Source organism: Hemitrygon akajei, chromosome 16 (assembly GCF_048418815.1).
Source record: "Hemitrygon akajei chromosome 16, sHemAka1.3, whole genome shotgun sequence".
Lineage (NCBI taxonomy): Eukaryota > Metazoa > Chordata > Chondrichthyes > Myliobatiformes > Dasyatidae > Hemitrygon > Hemitrygon akajei.
In genome coordinates this window covers 53204219-53220097 of record NC_133139.1, presented here as the reverse complement: position 1 = coordinate 53220097, position 15879 = coordinate 53204219, and the positions used below count along the sequence as shown (strand labels likewise).

The window sequence follows — 15879 nt, the reverse complement described above, 5'->3', positions numbered from 1 at the left end:
AATCGAATGGAGCTGGGGCCACATTGCAACAGAGAGGCAGAGAGGCAGAGGGGGAAGGAGGGGAACTTGCAAGGAGATGCTTTCCTTCCATTGTTTACACTGGACCTCATGTGTTCCCAATCCTGGATCCGAGGTCCTCAAAGCCACTTCAAATGTTCCTGCTCAACTCTGGGCAATCATGGGCCAGAGATTCGCAGCTATGTGAGTGTCCAGTGGGCGTTTGATGGTTAGCATGGATTAGATGGGCTTTCTACAACCTCTCTCCGCTGTCTGCCTGCAGTCTCCACCTGTGGCAGAGCTCGTGAGGGTTTGATTGTGCCCAGAGTCAGGGGTCAGGTGTGTGAACGAGCAAAGCACACAAAACACTGAGGAAGCTTGGTGGCTCAGACGGCATACATGGAGGTGGAATAGACAGCTGATGTTTTGGGCTGAGTCCCTTCACCTAGAAATCAGGGAATGTGAATGATTTGGCTTCCCCAACAGAGCCAATTAAATGTAACTGGGGTTTAAATATAGCTCGTATAGCTGGTAGAGAATGTGATGTTGGTTTAGCCCCTGGAGGATCTGGAGCAGGCTGTGGTGGGGGTATTCTTCTAGCTGTAGTTGCCCTAGATCTCAGTATGTCTGATGGCCAAGATTGCTGCTACCTGCTACATCAGGTTCTTTGTGCCAGGTCTGAGGTCTCTATCTCTGACTACCCTTTAGAAACTCACCATCACTGACAATTGTCAGCACGGTCTTTGGCCAGCTGAGGAATAGAGTAACATTTAACAATCAGGAAATCTTCACTTGAACACAAACCATAGTCCTGATCATAGAAAAAGATTTCAGCCTAATATTAACCCAAGGTTCAGGCCAACCCTTCCCATACCCACCAGAGACCTAACAAAGGACGTGAACATGTTGGGGAGAGGCAGGCAGGCGACAGGGAAAGGGATGAACTGCACATGGCAGCAAGGGATCTGTTTGGATGAACAGGATTTCTAGGAGACAAAAATATTGGCCAAGTAACTCAATCATATGAAAAGCAAATAAAGCCTGGACTTAGTCTGGGTGAGAGGGAAATAAATCAGCCATAATCAAGTGGAAGAACAGTCTCAAAGGGCCAAATGGCCTAATTCTGTTGTAATGTCCTATGGTTTTATGATTGAATCATGGATGGATGAGTCTGACTGCCTGGGGGGTGGGCTCGGGGGATGCCATCCAGTGCTGAGGGGCAGGAAGTTACTTTGCAGTGTGTAGGCCTTTCTCTAATGGTGACTTCTCATGTTCGGTTTCAAAACGATAACATATAAAGAACTGAAGAGTGATCACCCTGTATACAATACTAAAGCAGCACAGGGTCTGGTGGAGGAACTCAGCAGATCGAGCAGAATCTGCAGTGGGTAGAGAAATTGTTGAATTTCAACAGACCCTGCATCAGAACCCGAAATATTGATGATTCCTTTCCTCCACCACCCCCACTGTCCTTCGCAGATGCTACTCGACCCACTGAATTCCTCAAGGGGACGGCTGCTTTACATTCCAGCACTCTCGGCGTCTCCACATTACCTAAGCTTCCTTTTTATTTCTGGATGGTACATTGTCCCTGCCTATGTTCTGAATCAGGCACATTACCTTTGTCATTGGATCACTGACTTGGTTGTTTGATGGTGTGGTGGTTGAAAGGTGGGGCTCAATCCGATTGACATCGTAAATCACACAAAGTGAGTTATCTGAAGGCAGGAGCATGTAGAGCGGGAGAAGAAGTGAGGCACTGGTTTAATGGAGAGGAGTGCAAGGAGGCTGGTGTATGGTATGGGGTCCCTGTCTCTGGGATAGACACTAATTGTCCAGCCTGTAAATTCCAGTGCTTCCTGTGTGAGCCAAGGATATGTGTGGAGTCAGTGATGAATGGGCATGACAAATTCCACAGCAATGAATCCAGTGCCATTCAACCTCACTGATGAAACACCACAATATGTGGCCCAGGTTACTTGACTAAGGTACCTTCCTCTCTACAAACAGGTGAGAATAGTTCCTACTGCCACGGCTCCATCATCGATGGCCGATTTGAGGGGTTCATTCAAACACAGGAGGGCAGATACTATGTTGAACCAATGGAGCGGTATGTTCAGGGGAAGAATCCTGCCATCCATTCTGTCATCTATCACCAGGACGATGTTGGTGAGTACTGATTGGACAAGGAATGTGTCTCAAACCTCAGACAGCCTGTGAATTGAAGGTAGGCAACAGTTTGTTTACTGTAAACAATACAGTGCATGAGGTTCGTTGACCCAGAGTACTGTTGTTTAAAGAGTGGAGCACATAGAATTTGAGAAGAAAGTGAGAGCAACATTTCCCAATAGAAGCAAATTTAATCTCAGTGTTTGTGCCAAATTTGACTGACAGTTTGACCACCCCATCATCTGCAGTCTGTCAGAGTGTGGGAAAGAGCACACCCTGTCCGATTCAGTCTCCTTTCAGAGGAGCTGCTGATCCGGCACTCTGAACTACAGCTTGATGTCTCTGGTGGATTGCTGTCATACAGAGAGATCAGGATGAGGGAGAGACAGGACACTTCCAGGAACAGGGTGTGTGCCATGATGAGTGCAGTGGGGGTCATTTGGGTCAGTGAGCTCAGATAGAACTGGCTTTGTTCCAGCTTTGTTGGAAGTTTTAGTGAGGTTAACAAGTCCTAGGATGTCGATCATGTCAACGGGATGTGAGTCAGTATTTGGGAAAGATTAAACTTCCGAAAAAATTGGATGCCAGAAATTCTTTTGTGTGTCATGTTTCTGTGTAACTCCCAATCATTGAACTAAACAAAATCCCTTGTAATGAATCATCTCATTTCCAACATGTGTTCTCGGTCTTCTGTGCTCACACTGAACATCTGCACATGCCACACATCTGGACACAATTCACATGGTTCACATCTGCAGAGAGCTTGGAGTAGATGTTACTGGAATGAAGTAAACGGGTACACTTAGGGGCACCTGCACCATGATAACTATAACTAGGAAGCTTCAGCTTTGGTCAAGGGATCAGTCCTTTTGGTTCATAACTGGGCGTTGAAGATATTAACACAGAAATTTACAGCACATGACAGGCCTTTTGGCCCACAATGTTGTGCCAACCACGTAACCTTCTCTAGAGACTGCCTAGAATTTCCCTAGCACATAGCCCTCTGTTTTTAAGTTCCATGTACCTATCTAAGAGGCTCTCAAAAGACCTTATTGTATCTGCTTCCAGCACCGCCGCCGGCAGTGCATTCCACACACTGTGTGGAAACACTTATCCCTAACATCCCCTCAGTGCAGTCGGCCCTCCTTATCCGCGAGGGATTGGTTCTGGGACCCCTCGCGGATACCAAAATTTGCGGATGCTGAAGTCAATTTATTACAACAGTGCACTGGGGTAGAACGAGGTAAAATTGCAATAGGGAATAGTGTAACAGAACAGAAATAGTGCAGTGCAGCTCGGAGGTCCAGAGTTGATGCTATCATACAAGGGTCTAATAAGAGTGGGATATGCGTAAGCTGCCCCTGAGCCTGGTGGTACAGGCTCTCAGGCTTTTGTATCTCTTGCCTGATGGGAGACGGGAGAAGGGTCTCTGAGTATGTTGGCTGCTTTACCGAGGAAGTGAGATGAGCAGTGAAGGGGAGGCTAGTTTCCGTGATGTGCTGAGCTCTGTCCACAACTGTCATACAAGGCAGCCTCCTGCCACACTCATGTAAATTGGAGCTGAAGCTCCAGAGAACAGCTAATGGGAAATGGCTTTTTCACTTGCTCCTGAGCGGAATCAGCAGCTGGGCGGACAGTACTGTGGCATCAGTGAGCCCATGCTGAAGTAGGGCAGACTTGGCAGTGGTTGGATCAGGAATGTAGACGGTTGTTGGAGTGCAATCATTCTCTTCCAAAGGATCCACAGGGCAACTTCCCAGATCCAAGCATGTTGTAGGACATTTTTATTACGATTTAACCCCTGTGCTGTTTTGTTTTGACACTGGGTGAGTGGTTTCTGTGCCGCTTGCTGCCCCACAGTTCTCTTCAGAGGCTTCAGTCTGGATGCCAGAAGGCTGTTGCCCTCCCCTTTCTCCCAGGTGACCCTAGGCCATCTCTTGCCTCAAATGTGCTGGCTTCACACAGCTGCCTGGAGTCAATGGGGCAGCCAGGCTTAGCTAGACGTGTGGTGGGTGAGGGGTGTGAGGGGGACACCAAGGGGGATTGGATAGACAGTGGGGACCCAAACTCTCCCCATTGCTTGACGCTCCTAACCCGAAGCTGGCCAGGCTGTCGGAGCCTGTGTCGGGTGGGGAGTAGGTCTTCCTCCTCACTTCTCCCCTCTTCTGATGAGGAGCTATGAGTACCTGGGTCCAGTTCTCTGCTGCTACAGCAAAAGATCTGCTCACACTCATGGAACTCCCTCTGTTCCCCCAAGGGGCAGGGTCCAGAAGCAGACTGCAGATGTCTAGAGCCTGGTCTCTCCCCATGATGAGCATCTGCCCTCCTTCACTGATCCCTCGCAGTGTCGTCTTGGAGCTTCTTCTGGGGTCTCTCCCCACCCCTGCGCTGGGCAGAGAGATGCACCTGTAATCTGCACACAAACACACATGTTTTACCAGACAGGGTGACAGGAACAAAAACAGTAAGTGTTGGAGACACAGAGATTTTGCAGACGCTGGAGATCTTGAGCAACACACACATAAAGTGCTGGAGGAACTCAGCAAGTCAGGCAGTGTCTATGGAGAGGAATAACCAGTCCATGTCTTGGGCCATCATTTTGTGTCTGATGCTCAGGAGGTTAAGATTGCACCTTTGGAGAGTGAACCCTTTGTTGGGATTGCCCTATGAGGAGAGACTGGATTGCTTAGTAAAGGAAAGATGAGAGACTGGGTAGTGCTGACAGAGGTAGGAAGCTGTTCTATTGTACACAGTTCACTGAATATCCGCAGTCTGATGCAGAAGGAATGAGATATGAGTGCCTTCCCTGGGAGAGGATTTAAGTGCAGGAGGAAAGGCACAGTGGTACAGGGCCTTGGGGAGTGTGCACTTGGAGTATTGTTCTCCTTACCTGAAAGACGATAGAGAAGTGGTTCCAGAGATGGCAGAGTCAGAGTGGACTGGGAATGTAAACACAAAGTACACTGCAGATGCTGTGGTCTTGAACTCGAGGGGGAGCAATATCCTTGCTGGTAGGTTTGCTAGCATGGTTCGGGAGGGTTTAAACTGATTTGCAAGGGGGATGGGACCCGGAGCAATAGAGCAGTGAAAGAAGTGCATGGAGTAAAGCCAGTTCTAACATATAGAGAGGCTTTGAGGAAAGAGAAGCAGAATAAAGGGTGTAAAGGTAGTAAGGTAGAAGGGCTAAAGTGTGTATACTTCAATGCAAGAAGCATCAGGAACAAAGGTGATGAACTGAGAGCTTGGATACATACATGGAATTATGATGTAGTGACCATTACAGAGACTTGGCTGGCAGCAGGGCAGGAATGGATTCTCAATATTCCTGGATTTCAGTGCTTTAAAAGGGATAGGGAGGGGGGGAAGGGGAGGAGGGGTGGCATTACTGGTCAGGGATACTATTACAGCTGCAGAAAGGGTGGGTAATTGATGCACCATCAATAACTCTGAGACGTGGGTTAAGGTAGGCTTTTATTGGCTGGAAGAAAGCACAAGCAGCAAGTGACCATCACACGACATCCTGGAGACTGAGGAAGGGTCTGTGCCTTCAATCGCCTTTATACCGGGGTCTGTGGGAGGAACCACAGGAGCAGTCAGCGGGGGGGGGGGGGTGTCCAGACAGGTATATGTAGTTCACCACATTCACCCCCCCCTTTCTTTTAAAACAAAGGGAAGTCCCCATGGGGCAAAGTTTCTTACAAGTATATTTACAGGTTAAGTCTATCAGGTGGTCGAATCTGTCGCTGCGATCTACATAGCACCAGCTGTGATGGCACAGGTGCCGGTGGTGCTTGCACCGGAGACGGTGGTTGTACTGGTTCTGGCCTAACTGGAGGTGTCAGCACACTAGGCGTCAGTGATCCCTCATGCGTGTGCGAGGCGCCCGGTATGGGAGTGTCGTGAGGAGTCTGTGTAGTGCTTGGTGTGCGCGGTGTCACCTCGGGTACAGGGTTCATAGTTACCGTGGAGTGTTCGGGGTAGTGGTCTGCTGCTCCTGCAGGCGCCAGGTCACGGACGGAGACCGTGTCCTCCCGCCCATCGGGTAAGACCACGTAGGCATACTGGGGGTTCGCATGAAGTAGGTGAACCCTCTCGACCAGCGGGGAGTATTTATTGCTCCGCACATGTTTCCAGAGCAGCACTAGCCCTGGGGATGTCAGCCAAGCTGGTAGGGTGGTCCCAGTGGCGGACTTCCTGGGAAAAGAAAAGAGGCGCTCATGAGGGGTGGCATTGGTGGACGTGCATAACAGGGAGCGGATGGAGTGGAGCGCCTCGGGGAGGACCTCCTGCCATTGAAAGACCGGCAACCCCTTTGACTTAAGGGCTAGAAGTGTGGCCTTCCACACTGTGGCATTCTCCCTCTCCACCTGTCCATTTCCCCGGGGATTATAGCTCGTGGTCCTACTAGTAGCAATGCCCCTAGCCAGCAGGTACTGGCGCAGCTCGTCACTCATAAAGGAGGACCCTCTATCACTGTGGATATAGCAAGGATATCCGAACAGAGTGAAGAGCTGGCGCAGGGCTTTTATGACGGACGTGGCAGTGGTGTCGGGGCAGGGGATGGCAAAGGGGAACCGCAAGTACTCGTCGATAATGTTGAGAAAGTAGACATTGCGGTTGGTGGAGGGAAGGGGGCCCTTAAAGTCAACACTCAGTCGCTCAAAGGGGCGGGTGGCCTTGATAAGTTACGCCTTTTCAGGACGGTAGAAGTGCGGTTTGCACTCAGCGCAGACTTGGCAGTCCCTGGTCATCATCCTGATGTCCTCAAGGGAGTAAGGCAGGTTCCAGGCTTTCACGAAATGGTAAAATCGGGTGACCCCCGGGTGGCAAAGATCTGCATGGAGGGCATATAGCTGGTCGAGCTGCGCGCTGGCACATGCTCCCCGGGATAGGGCATCAGGGGGCTCATTGAGCCTTCCAGGCCGGTACAGGATGTCATAGTTGTAGGTGGAGAGTTCTATTCTCCACCTCAAAATTTTATCACTTTTGATTTTGCCCCGCTGTTGGTTGCTGAACATGAACGCAACTGAGCGCTGGTCAGTCAGCAAGGTGAACCTTTTGTCGGCGAGATAGTGCCTCCAGTGCCTAATAGCTTCCACTATGGCCTGGGCTTCTTTCTCCACCGTGGAGTGCCGAATCTCAGGGCCTTGAAGGGTACGAGAAAAGAATGCTACTGGCCTGCCTGCCTGATTGAGGGTAGCAGCCAGTGCGAAATCGGAGGCGTCACTCTCTACTTGGAAGGGAATGGTCTCGTCCACCGCATGCATCGTTGCTTTGGCAATGTCCCCTTTAATGCGGCTGAAGGCCGCGCAGGCCTCGGCAGAGAGGGGAAATGTGGTAGACTTGACCAGGGGGCGGGCCTTGTCTGCGTAATGAGGGACCCATTGGGCGTAATAGGAAAAGAAGCCCAGACACCGTCTGAGGGCTTTGAGGGTGGTGGGAAGAGGGAGTTCCAACAGGGGGCGCATACAGTTGGGATCAGGGCCAATGTTCTCCACGACATACCCAAGGATAGCGAGTCGGGTGGTTCCGAACACACACTTGTCCCTGTTATAAGTAAGGTTCAGGGCTTTGGCCACTTGGAAAAATCGTTGGAGGTTGGTGTTGTGATCCGGCCAGTCGTGACCACAGATGGTGATGTTATCCAGGTAGGGAAATGTGGCCTTCATTTGGCACTGGTCCACCATCCGGTCCATTTCCCTTTGGAAGACAGAGACACCTTTTGTGAAACCGAAGGGGACGTGCAGGAAGTGATAGAGCCTGCCGCCCGCCTCGAAGGCGGAGTAGGGGTGGTCCTCCGGGCGGATGGGGAGCTGATGGTAAGCGGATTTCAGGTCTATGGTTGAGTACACCTTGTACTGAGCTACCTGGTTGACCATATCCGCGATGCGGGGTAGGGGGTACGCGTCAAGCTGCGTGAACCTATTGATGGTCTGGCTATAGTCCACGACTATCCTATTTTTCTGCCCGGTCCGAACAACAACCACCTGGGCCCTCCAAGGACTTGTGCTTGGCTCAATGATCCCCTCCCTGAGCAGCCGCTACACCTCCGACTGAATGAAGGCCCTGTCCCCCACGCTGTACCTCCTGCTTTTAGTTGCCACAGGTTTACAGTCGGGGGTCAGGTTGGCGAACAGCGGTGGGGGAGGAATCTTGAGGGTGGAGAGGCTGCAAGTGGTGTCAGTAGCGCGGCTGTCGGCATGGTGTTGGGTGGGATGTGTTGGTCGGTGTGTGTGCGTGGTCAGTAGCGGGGTATATGACGAAGTCCCACAAAACTGAGGGTTCCTGACAGTGAGTGGTGGGAGGGGCCCGTCATATGCCATAGTCACACTTTTGAGGTGGCTCTGGAAGTCCAGCCCCAATAGCACAGGCGCGCACAGTTGAGGCATGACCAGTAACGCAAAGTTCCGATATTCTGTGCCCTGCACCACCAATGTCGCTACACAACCCACCCGGATGTCTGTGGAATGCGACCCAGAAGCCATGGTGACCCTCTGGCTTACCAGCCGTGTCACGAGTCCACAGCGTTGCACCGTGTCTGGGTGAATAAAACTCTCAGTGCTGCCCGTGTCAAACAGGCATCTAGTCCTGTGCCCCTCCACCAGGATGTCCATCATTGACCTTGCAAGCTGGTGTGGGGCGCTTTGGTCAAGGGTTACGGAGGCCAGAGTTGAACCGCTGTCTCGGTGCCCGGTAAACACCCGTGGGTCGGAGGCGGGGCGAGGTGGCACCGGCAAAGATGGCTGCCCCCATGTCTCGCACGAGGTGGGCAGGCAAGATGGCGGTGACCAAGATGGCCACCCCCATGCCTCGCACGAGGCGCTGCTCGACCCCGCTCATGGTTCAGACTTACAGACCTTGGTGAAATGGCCCTTCTTTCCGCAGCTGGAGCAGGTAGCTTCTCGGGCCGGGCAGTGTTTTCGGGGGTGCTTTTCGAGTCCGCAGAAGTAACACTGCGCGGACTTGCGACTGGCAGCAGCTGTGGTCGGTTTCGGGGAGTTCATGGACTCGCGACTGGCAGCAGCGTTGGTGAATTCGCTCGCGGGCGGCGGTGGCGGGGTCTGCAGCGTCCACTGAACCAGCGGGAGATCGCGCGGCTGGACAGCATCAGCGTTGTGCAGAGCAGCCTCCAGTGTGTCGGCCGTCTTGATCGCCAAGCGTGAGGTAAGATCGGCATTTTCCAGCAGCCGCTGGCGCACCTACACTGACCTGATCCCCGTAATGAAGGCGTCTCGTACTAGCAGCTCCGCATGTTGTTCCGCCGTCAGTCCCCTGCAGTTGCAGGCCCGCACGAGTGTCTGTAGGGCCCGGACAAACTCAGCGTTCGACTCGCCGGTTCGCTGCCGCCGCATCGCTAAGCGATGTCTTGCGTAGACGGTGTTCACCGGCCGCAGGTACTATCTTTTGAGTGCCCCTTGGTAGGTCGGCAGGTCCCTGATAAGGGAGTAAACTTTCGGGGTGACCCTCGAAAGGAGGATTCTGTGCATAATAGTGGGCTCAGTCACGGGAATCTGTTCCAAGTATGATTGGAAGCATGCAAGCCAGAGTTCAAAGGCAAGAGCTGCTTCTGAGTCTTGAGGATCAATGTCCAATTTTTCCAGACGTAAAATGCTTTCCATGCTTTAAAACTTACAGCCAATAAAATTGATGCACCATCAATAACTCTGAGATGTGGGTTAAGGTAGGCTTTTATTGGCTGGAAGATCACACAACATCCTGGAGACTGAGGAAGGGTCTGTGGCTCCAATCACCTTCATACCGGGGTCTGTGGGAGGAGCCACAGGAGCAGTCAACGGGGGGGCGTGTCCAAACAGGTATATGTAGTTCACCACAGTAATGTAGCAGGATCCTCTTTTGAGTCAGTATGGGTGGAAGTCAGGAACAGGAAGGGAGCAGTTACTCTATTGGGGGTATTCTATAGGCCCACTGGTAGCAGCAGAGATACCGACGAGCAGATTGGGAGGCAGATTTTGGAAAGATGCAAAAATAACAGGGTTGTTATCATGGGTGACTTTAACTTCCCTAATATTGATTGGCACTTGATTAGTTCCAAGGGTTTAGATGGGGCAGAGTTTGCTAAGTGTGTCCAGGATGGATTCCTGTCACAGTATGTTGACAGGCCGACTAGGGGAAATGCCATACTAGATCTAGTATTAGGTAACGAACCGGGTCAGGTCATAGATCTGTCAGTGGGTGAGCATCTGGGGGACAGTGATCACCGCTCCCTGACCTTTAGCATTATCATGGAAAAGGATAGAATCAGCGAGGACAGGAAAATTTTCAATTGGTGAAGGGCAAATTATGAGGCTATAAGGCTAGAACTTGCGGGTGTGAATTGGGATGATGTTTTTGCAGGGAAATGTACTATGGACATGTGGTCAATGTTTAAGGATCTCTTGCAGGATGTTAGGGATAAATTTGTCCCGGTGAGGAAGATAAAGAATGGTAGGGTGAAGGAACCATGGGTGACAAGTGAAGTGGAAAATCTAGCCAGGTGGAAGAAGGCAGCATACATGAGGTTTAGGAAGCAAGGATCAGATGGGTCTATTGAGGAATATAGGGTAGCAAGAAAGGAGCTTAAGAAGGGGCTGAGAAGAGCAAGAAGGGGGCATGAGAAGGTCTTGGCGAGTAGGGTAAAGAAAAACCCCAAGGCATTCTTCAATTATGTGAAGAACAAAAGGATGACAGGAGTAAAGGTAGGACCAATTAGAGATAAAAGTGGGAAGATGTGCCTGGAGGCTGTGAAAGTGAGCGAGGTCCTCAATGAATACTTCTCTTCGGTATTCACCAATGAGATGGAACTTGATGACGGTGAGGGCAATATGAGTGAGGTTGATGTTCTGGGGCATGTTGATATTAAGGGAGAGGAGGTGTTGGAGTTGTTAAAATACATTAGGATGGATAAGTCCCCTGGGCCTGATGGAATATTCCCCAGGCTGCTCCACGAGGCGAGGGAAGAGATTGCTGAGCCTCTGGCTAGGATCTTTATGTCCTTGTTGTCCACAGGAATGGTACCGGAGGATTAGAGGGAGGTGAATGTTGTCCCCTTGTTCAAAAAAGGTAGTAGGGATAGTCTGGGTAATTACAGACCAGTGAGCCTTACGTCTGTGGTGGGAAAGCTGTTGGAAAAGATTCTTGGAGATAGGATCTATGGGCATTTAGAGAATCATGGTCTAATCAGGGACAGTCAGCATGGCTTTGTGAAGGGCAGATCGCGCCTAACAAGCCTGATAGAATTCTTTGAGGAGGTGACCAGGCATATAGATGAGGGTAATGCAGTGGATGTGATCTACATGGATTTTAGTAAGGCATTTGACAAGGTTCCACACGGTAGGCTTATTCAGAAAGTCAGAAGGCATGGGATCCAGTGAAGTTTGGACAGGTGGATTCAGGATTGGCTTGCTTGCAGAAGGCAGAGGGTTGTGGTGGAGGGAGTACATTCAGATTGGAGGGTTGTGACTTGTGGTGTCCCACAAGGATTTCGTGATTTTTATTAACGACCTGGATGTGGGGTTAGAAGGGTGGGTTGGCAAGTTTGCAGACGACACAAAGGTTGGTGGTGTTGTAGATAGTGTAGAGGATTGTCAAAGATTGTAGAGAGACATTGATAGGATGCAGAAGTGGGCTGAGAAGTTGCAGATGGAGTTCAACCAGAGAAGTGAGAGGTGGTACACTTTGGAAGGACAAACTCCAAGGCAGAGTACAAAGTAAATGGCAGGATACTTGGTAGTGTGGAGGAGCAGAGGGATCTGGGGGTACATGTCCACAGATCCCTGAAAGTTGCCTCACAGGTAGATAGGGTAGTTAAGAAAGCTTATGGGGTGTTAGCTTTCATAAGTCGAGGGATAGAGTTTAAGAGACGCAATGTAATGATGCAGCTTTATAAAACTCTAGTTAGGCCACACTTAAGAGTACTGTGTCCAGTTCTGGTCACCTCACTATAGGAAGGATGTGGAAGCATTAGAAAGGGTACAGAGGAGATTTACCAGGATGCTGCCTGGTTTAGAGAGTATGGATTATGATCAGAGATTAAGGGAGCTAGGGCTTTACTCTTTGGAGAGAAGGAGGATGAGAGGAGACATGATAGAGGTGTACAAGATATTAAGAGGAATAGACAGAGTGGACAGCCAGCGCCTCTTCCCCAGGGCACCACTGCTCAGTACAAGAGGACATGGCTTTAAGTTAAGGGGAGGGAAGTTCAAGGGGGATATTAGAGGAAGGTTTTTCACTCAGAGAGTGGTTCGTGCGTGGAATGCACTGCCTGAGTCAGTGGTGGGGGCGGACACACTAATGAAGTTTTAAGAGACTACTAGGCAAGTATATGGAGGAATTTAAGGTGGGGGGGTTATATGTGAGGCAGGGTTTGAGGGTCAGCACAACATTGTGGGCCGAAGGGCCTGTAATGTGCTGTACTATTCTATGTTCTATGTTGAAATCAACACATACAAACAAGCTGGATGAACTCAGCAGGTCGGGCAGCATCCGTTGAAATGAGCAGTCAATGTTTCAGGCTGAGACCCTTCGTCAGGACTGAAGAAGGAGGGGGCAGGGGAATGTGTTCTCTAGTCAAAGTCAAGTTTATTGTCATATGCACAAGTAATATTGCAGCTACACAGGACTCTGGTCAGACCCCACTTGGAGTACTATGCTCAGTTCTGGTCACCTCAGTCCAGGAAGGACGTGGAAGCCGTAGAAAGGGTGCAGAGGAGATTTACAAGGATGTTGCCTGGATTGGGGAGCATGCCCTATGAGAATAGGTTGAGTGAACTTGGCCTTTTTTCCTTGGAGTGATGGAGGATGAGAGGTGACCTGATAGAGGTGTATAAGATGATGAGAGGCATTCATCGCGTGGATAGTCAGAAGCCTTTTCCCAGGGCTGAAGTGGCTAACACGAGAGGGCACAGTTTTAAGGTGCTTGGAAGTAGGTACAGAGAAGATACTAGGGGTAAGTTTTTTTTACACAGAGAGTGGTGAGTGTGTGGAATGGGCTGCCGGCAGTGGTGGTGGAGACGGATACAATAGGGTCTTTTAAGAGACTCTTGGATAGGTACATGGAGCTCAGAAAAATAGAGGGCTGTGGTAACCCTAGGTAACTTCTAAGGTAAAGAACATGTTTGGCACAGCATTGTGGGCTGAAGGGCCTGTATTGTGCTGTAGGTTTCTATGTTTCTAAGTACATGTGCGCACAGATGCAATGAAAAACTCGTAGCAGTATCACAGGTGCAGGGAGAGCACATCCCATTGAAACATAAAGTCTTCTTCTGACTGAGTGCAGGGAGGGCGTTCCTCTGGCTGAGGAGTTCAGACCCCGGTGTCTCTTGTCAGGCCATACAATGCAAGAAGATGATTGCTGATGTCTGAATACCATTCAGTTTTTAACTCACTTACTGAGCCATCTGCCGACAGTGCTTTCATCAGTCTCTTCGCTCTGGCAATTTGCTGGCCATCTTACAATGCTGTTCATTCAGCCATGGCTCCTCCCCTGAACCCCTGTGCTGCCCTTGGCCTTCCCTCACCCCTCCCTGCACCGCTTCCAGTTTCCCATATCCTGACCACTGTGCCGGAGCTTTGAGTGGGGACTCAGGTGACGCAGTCTCTGTTGTGGGGGATTCTGCTGCCATTGAAGCAGGTCATTGGTGTAGGTGTGAGGTTAAGCTGAAGCAGGGTGCAGGGGGCCTTTCCCCACCCGTCATGTATCCAAGAGAGATAACACCAGCAGCCGTGAGCCGTGTCCCTGTGCCAGTCCTCAGGCACTGGAGGAGTGAGCTGTGGTGCCAGGGTCCCTGAAGCAGATTGTGGATTGAGGCAGTCTGCTCTCTTTATAATGACGAGCTGCCCTTCACCGCGCCGGAAGTCTGCCATATGTATATGCAAGGAATCAGTAAGGGCTCAGCTCTGGGCTTTCTCAGTGGCTCCTGTAAACAAACTAGCTTTTGATTTTGCCTCTGCATTGATCTCAGACTGATCCCGTGTGGCCCCAACATAAAATCGCCGACTACTGCTGTGGGAACTGCTTTGGAGAGCTGAACGTCACTGGAAAACCTTGCCTTGTCGGAAGCAAGCAATCCCACTGTAAACCTGGCAATGTCAGGCTGAGCTCACTTAGAGCCTGCGGCACAAGGACGTGGGCCATCTGAGGAGGCAGTTATCTCTGCTCAGCTCTGGCTCTTCCCTGGAGCAGAGAGGGGCTTGATAGGGGTCTACAAAACTCTGAGAAATCTAGGTAGATAGCAAGAACCTGCTCCCCCATGAGAAAGGTGTGTAAAATCAGGGATCACAGGTTTAGAGGGGATCTTTTGATCCAGATGATGGATGGTGTTTGGAACACTTTGAGGGGCGGTGGGGGTGGATACCCTCACAACATTTGAAGTGGTATCTGGAGGAGCACTTGAATCACCAAGATATGGGTGGCTGTAGACCAAGTGTTAATGAAGTTAGTCGGTATATATGGGACTTGCTAGTCAGCATGTTTTTGTGACATAATTTGGTACTGTCATCACAAATGAGGGTATGAAGAACCTTCTCCACATACGTTGAGGTGAATTTTTAGAGAGAGGAAGCATGCAAAGGAACTCAGTATTAGTGAAATGATAGGAGTAGATCAGGGGAGGGTAATCTGCACCCCAGGGTACCAGAGAAAGTGACCCTATAAAAATTAGCTGATTTGCTTATCATCTTCCAAAATTCTTCAGAGGCTGTAAGCTCCTGCAAATTGGATGACTTGAAAACTGATTGTGTTGTAGGTAGTGAGGAAGGTTGCTTAACGTTACAGCAGGATATAGATTTGGATGGAAAGTTGGCCTGGAGTCAGAAAACAGATGCTGACAAGTTGGGAAGTCAAATTGGCGTAGAGCTTACATGGTGAGTGGTAGGGCACGAGGAGATGTTGATGGACCTAGGGATCTCTAAATGTCGATAGGGTGGTGAAGCATGCATGGTTCATAAATAGAACACAGAACAATACAGCACAGGAACAGGCCCTTCACCGACAATGTTGTGCTGAAACAATTAAATTAGTTATCAAATGGCCAACTAAATTAATCCCTTCTGTCTACACAATGTCCATATCCTTCCATTTTCCTTACATTCATGTGCCTAAAGCCATTTAAGAGAGGGTACTGTGGGGAGCCACGGTAGCACAGTGATTAGCACAGTCCTTCTACAGCTTAGGCCATTGGAGTTCGGCGTTCAATTCTGGCATCCTCTGTAAGAAGGTTTCTACGAGATGTTTCTTCATAGTAGGGTTTTGAACTAGTAGGTTAGTATCTAGTAGATTAATTGGTTGTTAAAAATTGTCCTGTAAAAATAGAAAGTCTTTAATGTATCTGTCTCTACCAGCTTCCCAGGTAGCAAATCCATGCACCCACCACTCAAAGTTCAAAGTAAGTTTATTATGAAAGTACATTTATGTCAACATATACAACCCAGGGATTCACTTTCTTGTGGGCATACTCAAAAAATCTATAATAGATTAATAAGCGTAATAGAATGAATGAAAGACCGCACCAACCGGGCATTCAACCAGTGTGCAAAAGATATCAAATGGTGCAAATACAATAAGATAGAAAAAAATAATAAATAAATAAGTAATAAATATCAAGAACATGAGATGTGTAAAACATTTTCTGGGTAAAAGAAACTGCTCCTCACCTGTCCTTAGAAATTACCCCCTCTCACCTAAAATGCATGCCCTCTATTATTAGACATTTCAAC

At 49.7% G+C, this 15879-nt stretch overlaps 1 protein-coding gene across 3 annotated transcripts in view; it reads left to right on the top strand.

Moving 5' to 3' along the window:
• LOC140740048 (disintegrin and metalloproteinase domain-containing protein 10-like) overlaps positions 1–15879 on the top strand; it is a 710477-nt gene that overhangs the window by 33419 nt on the left and 661179 nt on the right. For all 3 annotated transcript variants that reach the window (XM_073068877.1, XM_073068876.1, XM_073068875.1), the window contains exon 4: positions 2008–2166. In XM_073068877.1, the coding sequence (XP_072924978.1) occupies positions 2008–2166 (159 nt within the window). The remainder of the gene's footprint in view (positions 1–2007; positions 2167–15879) is intronic.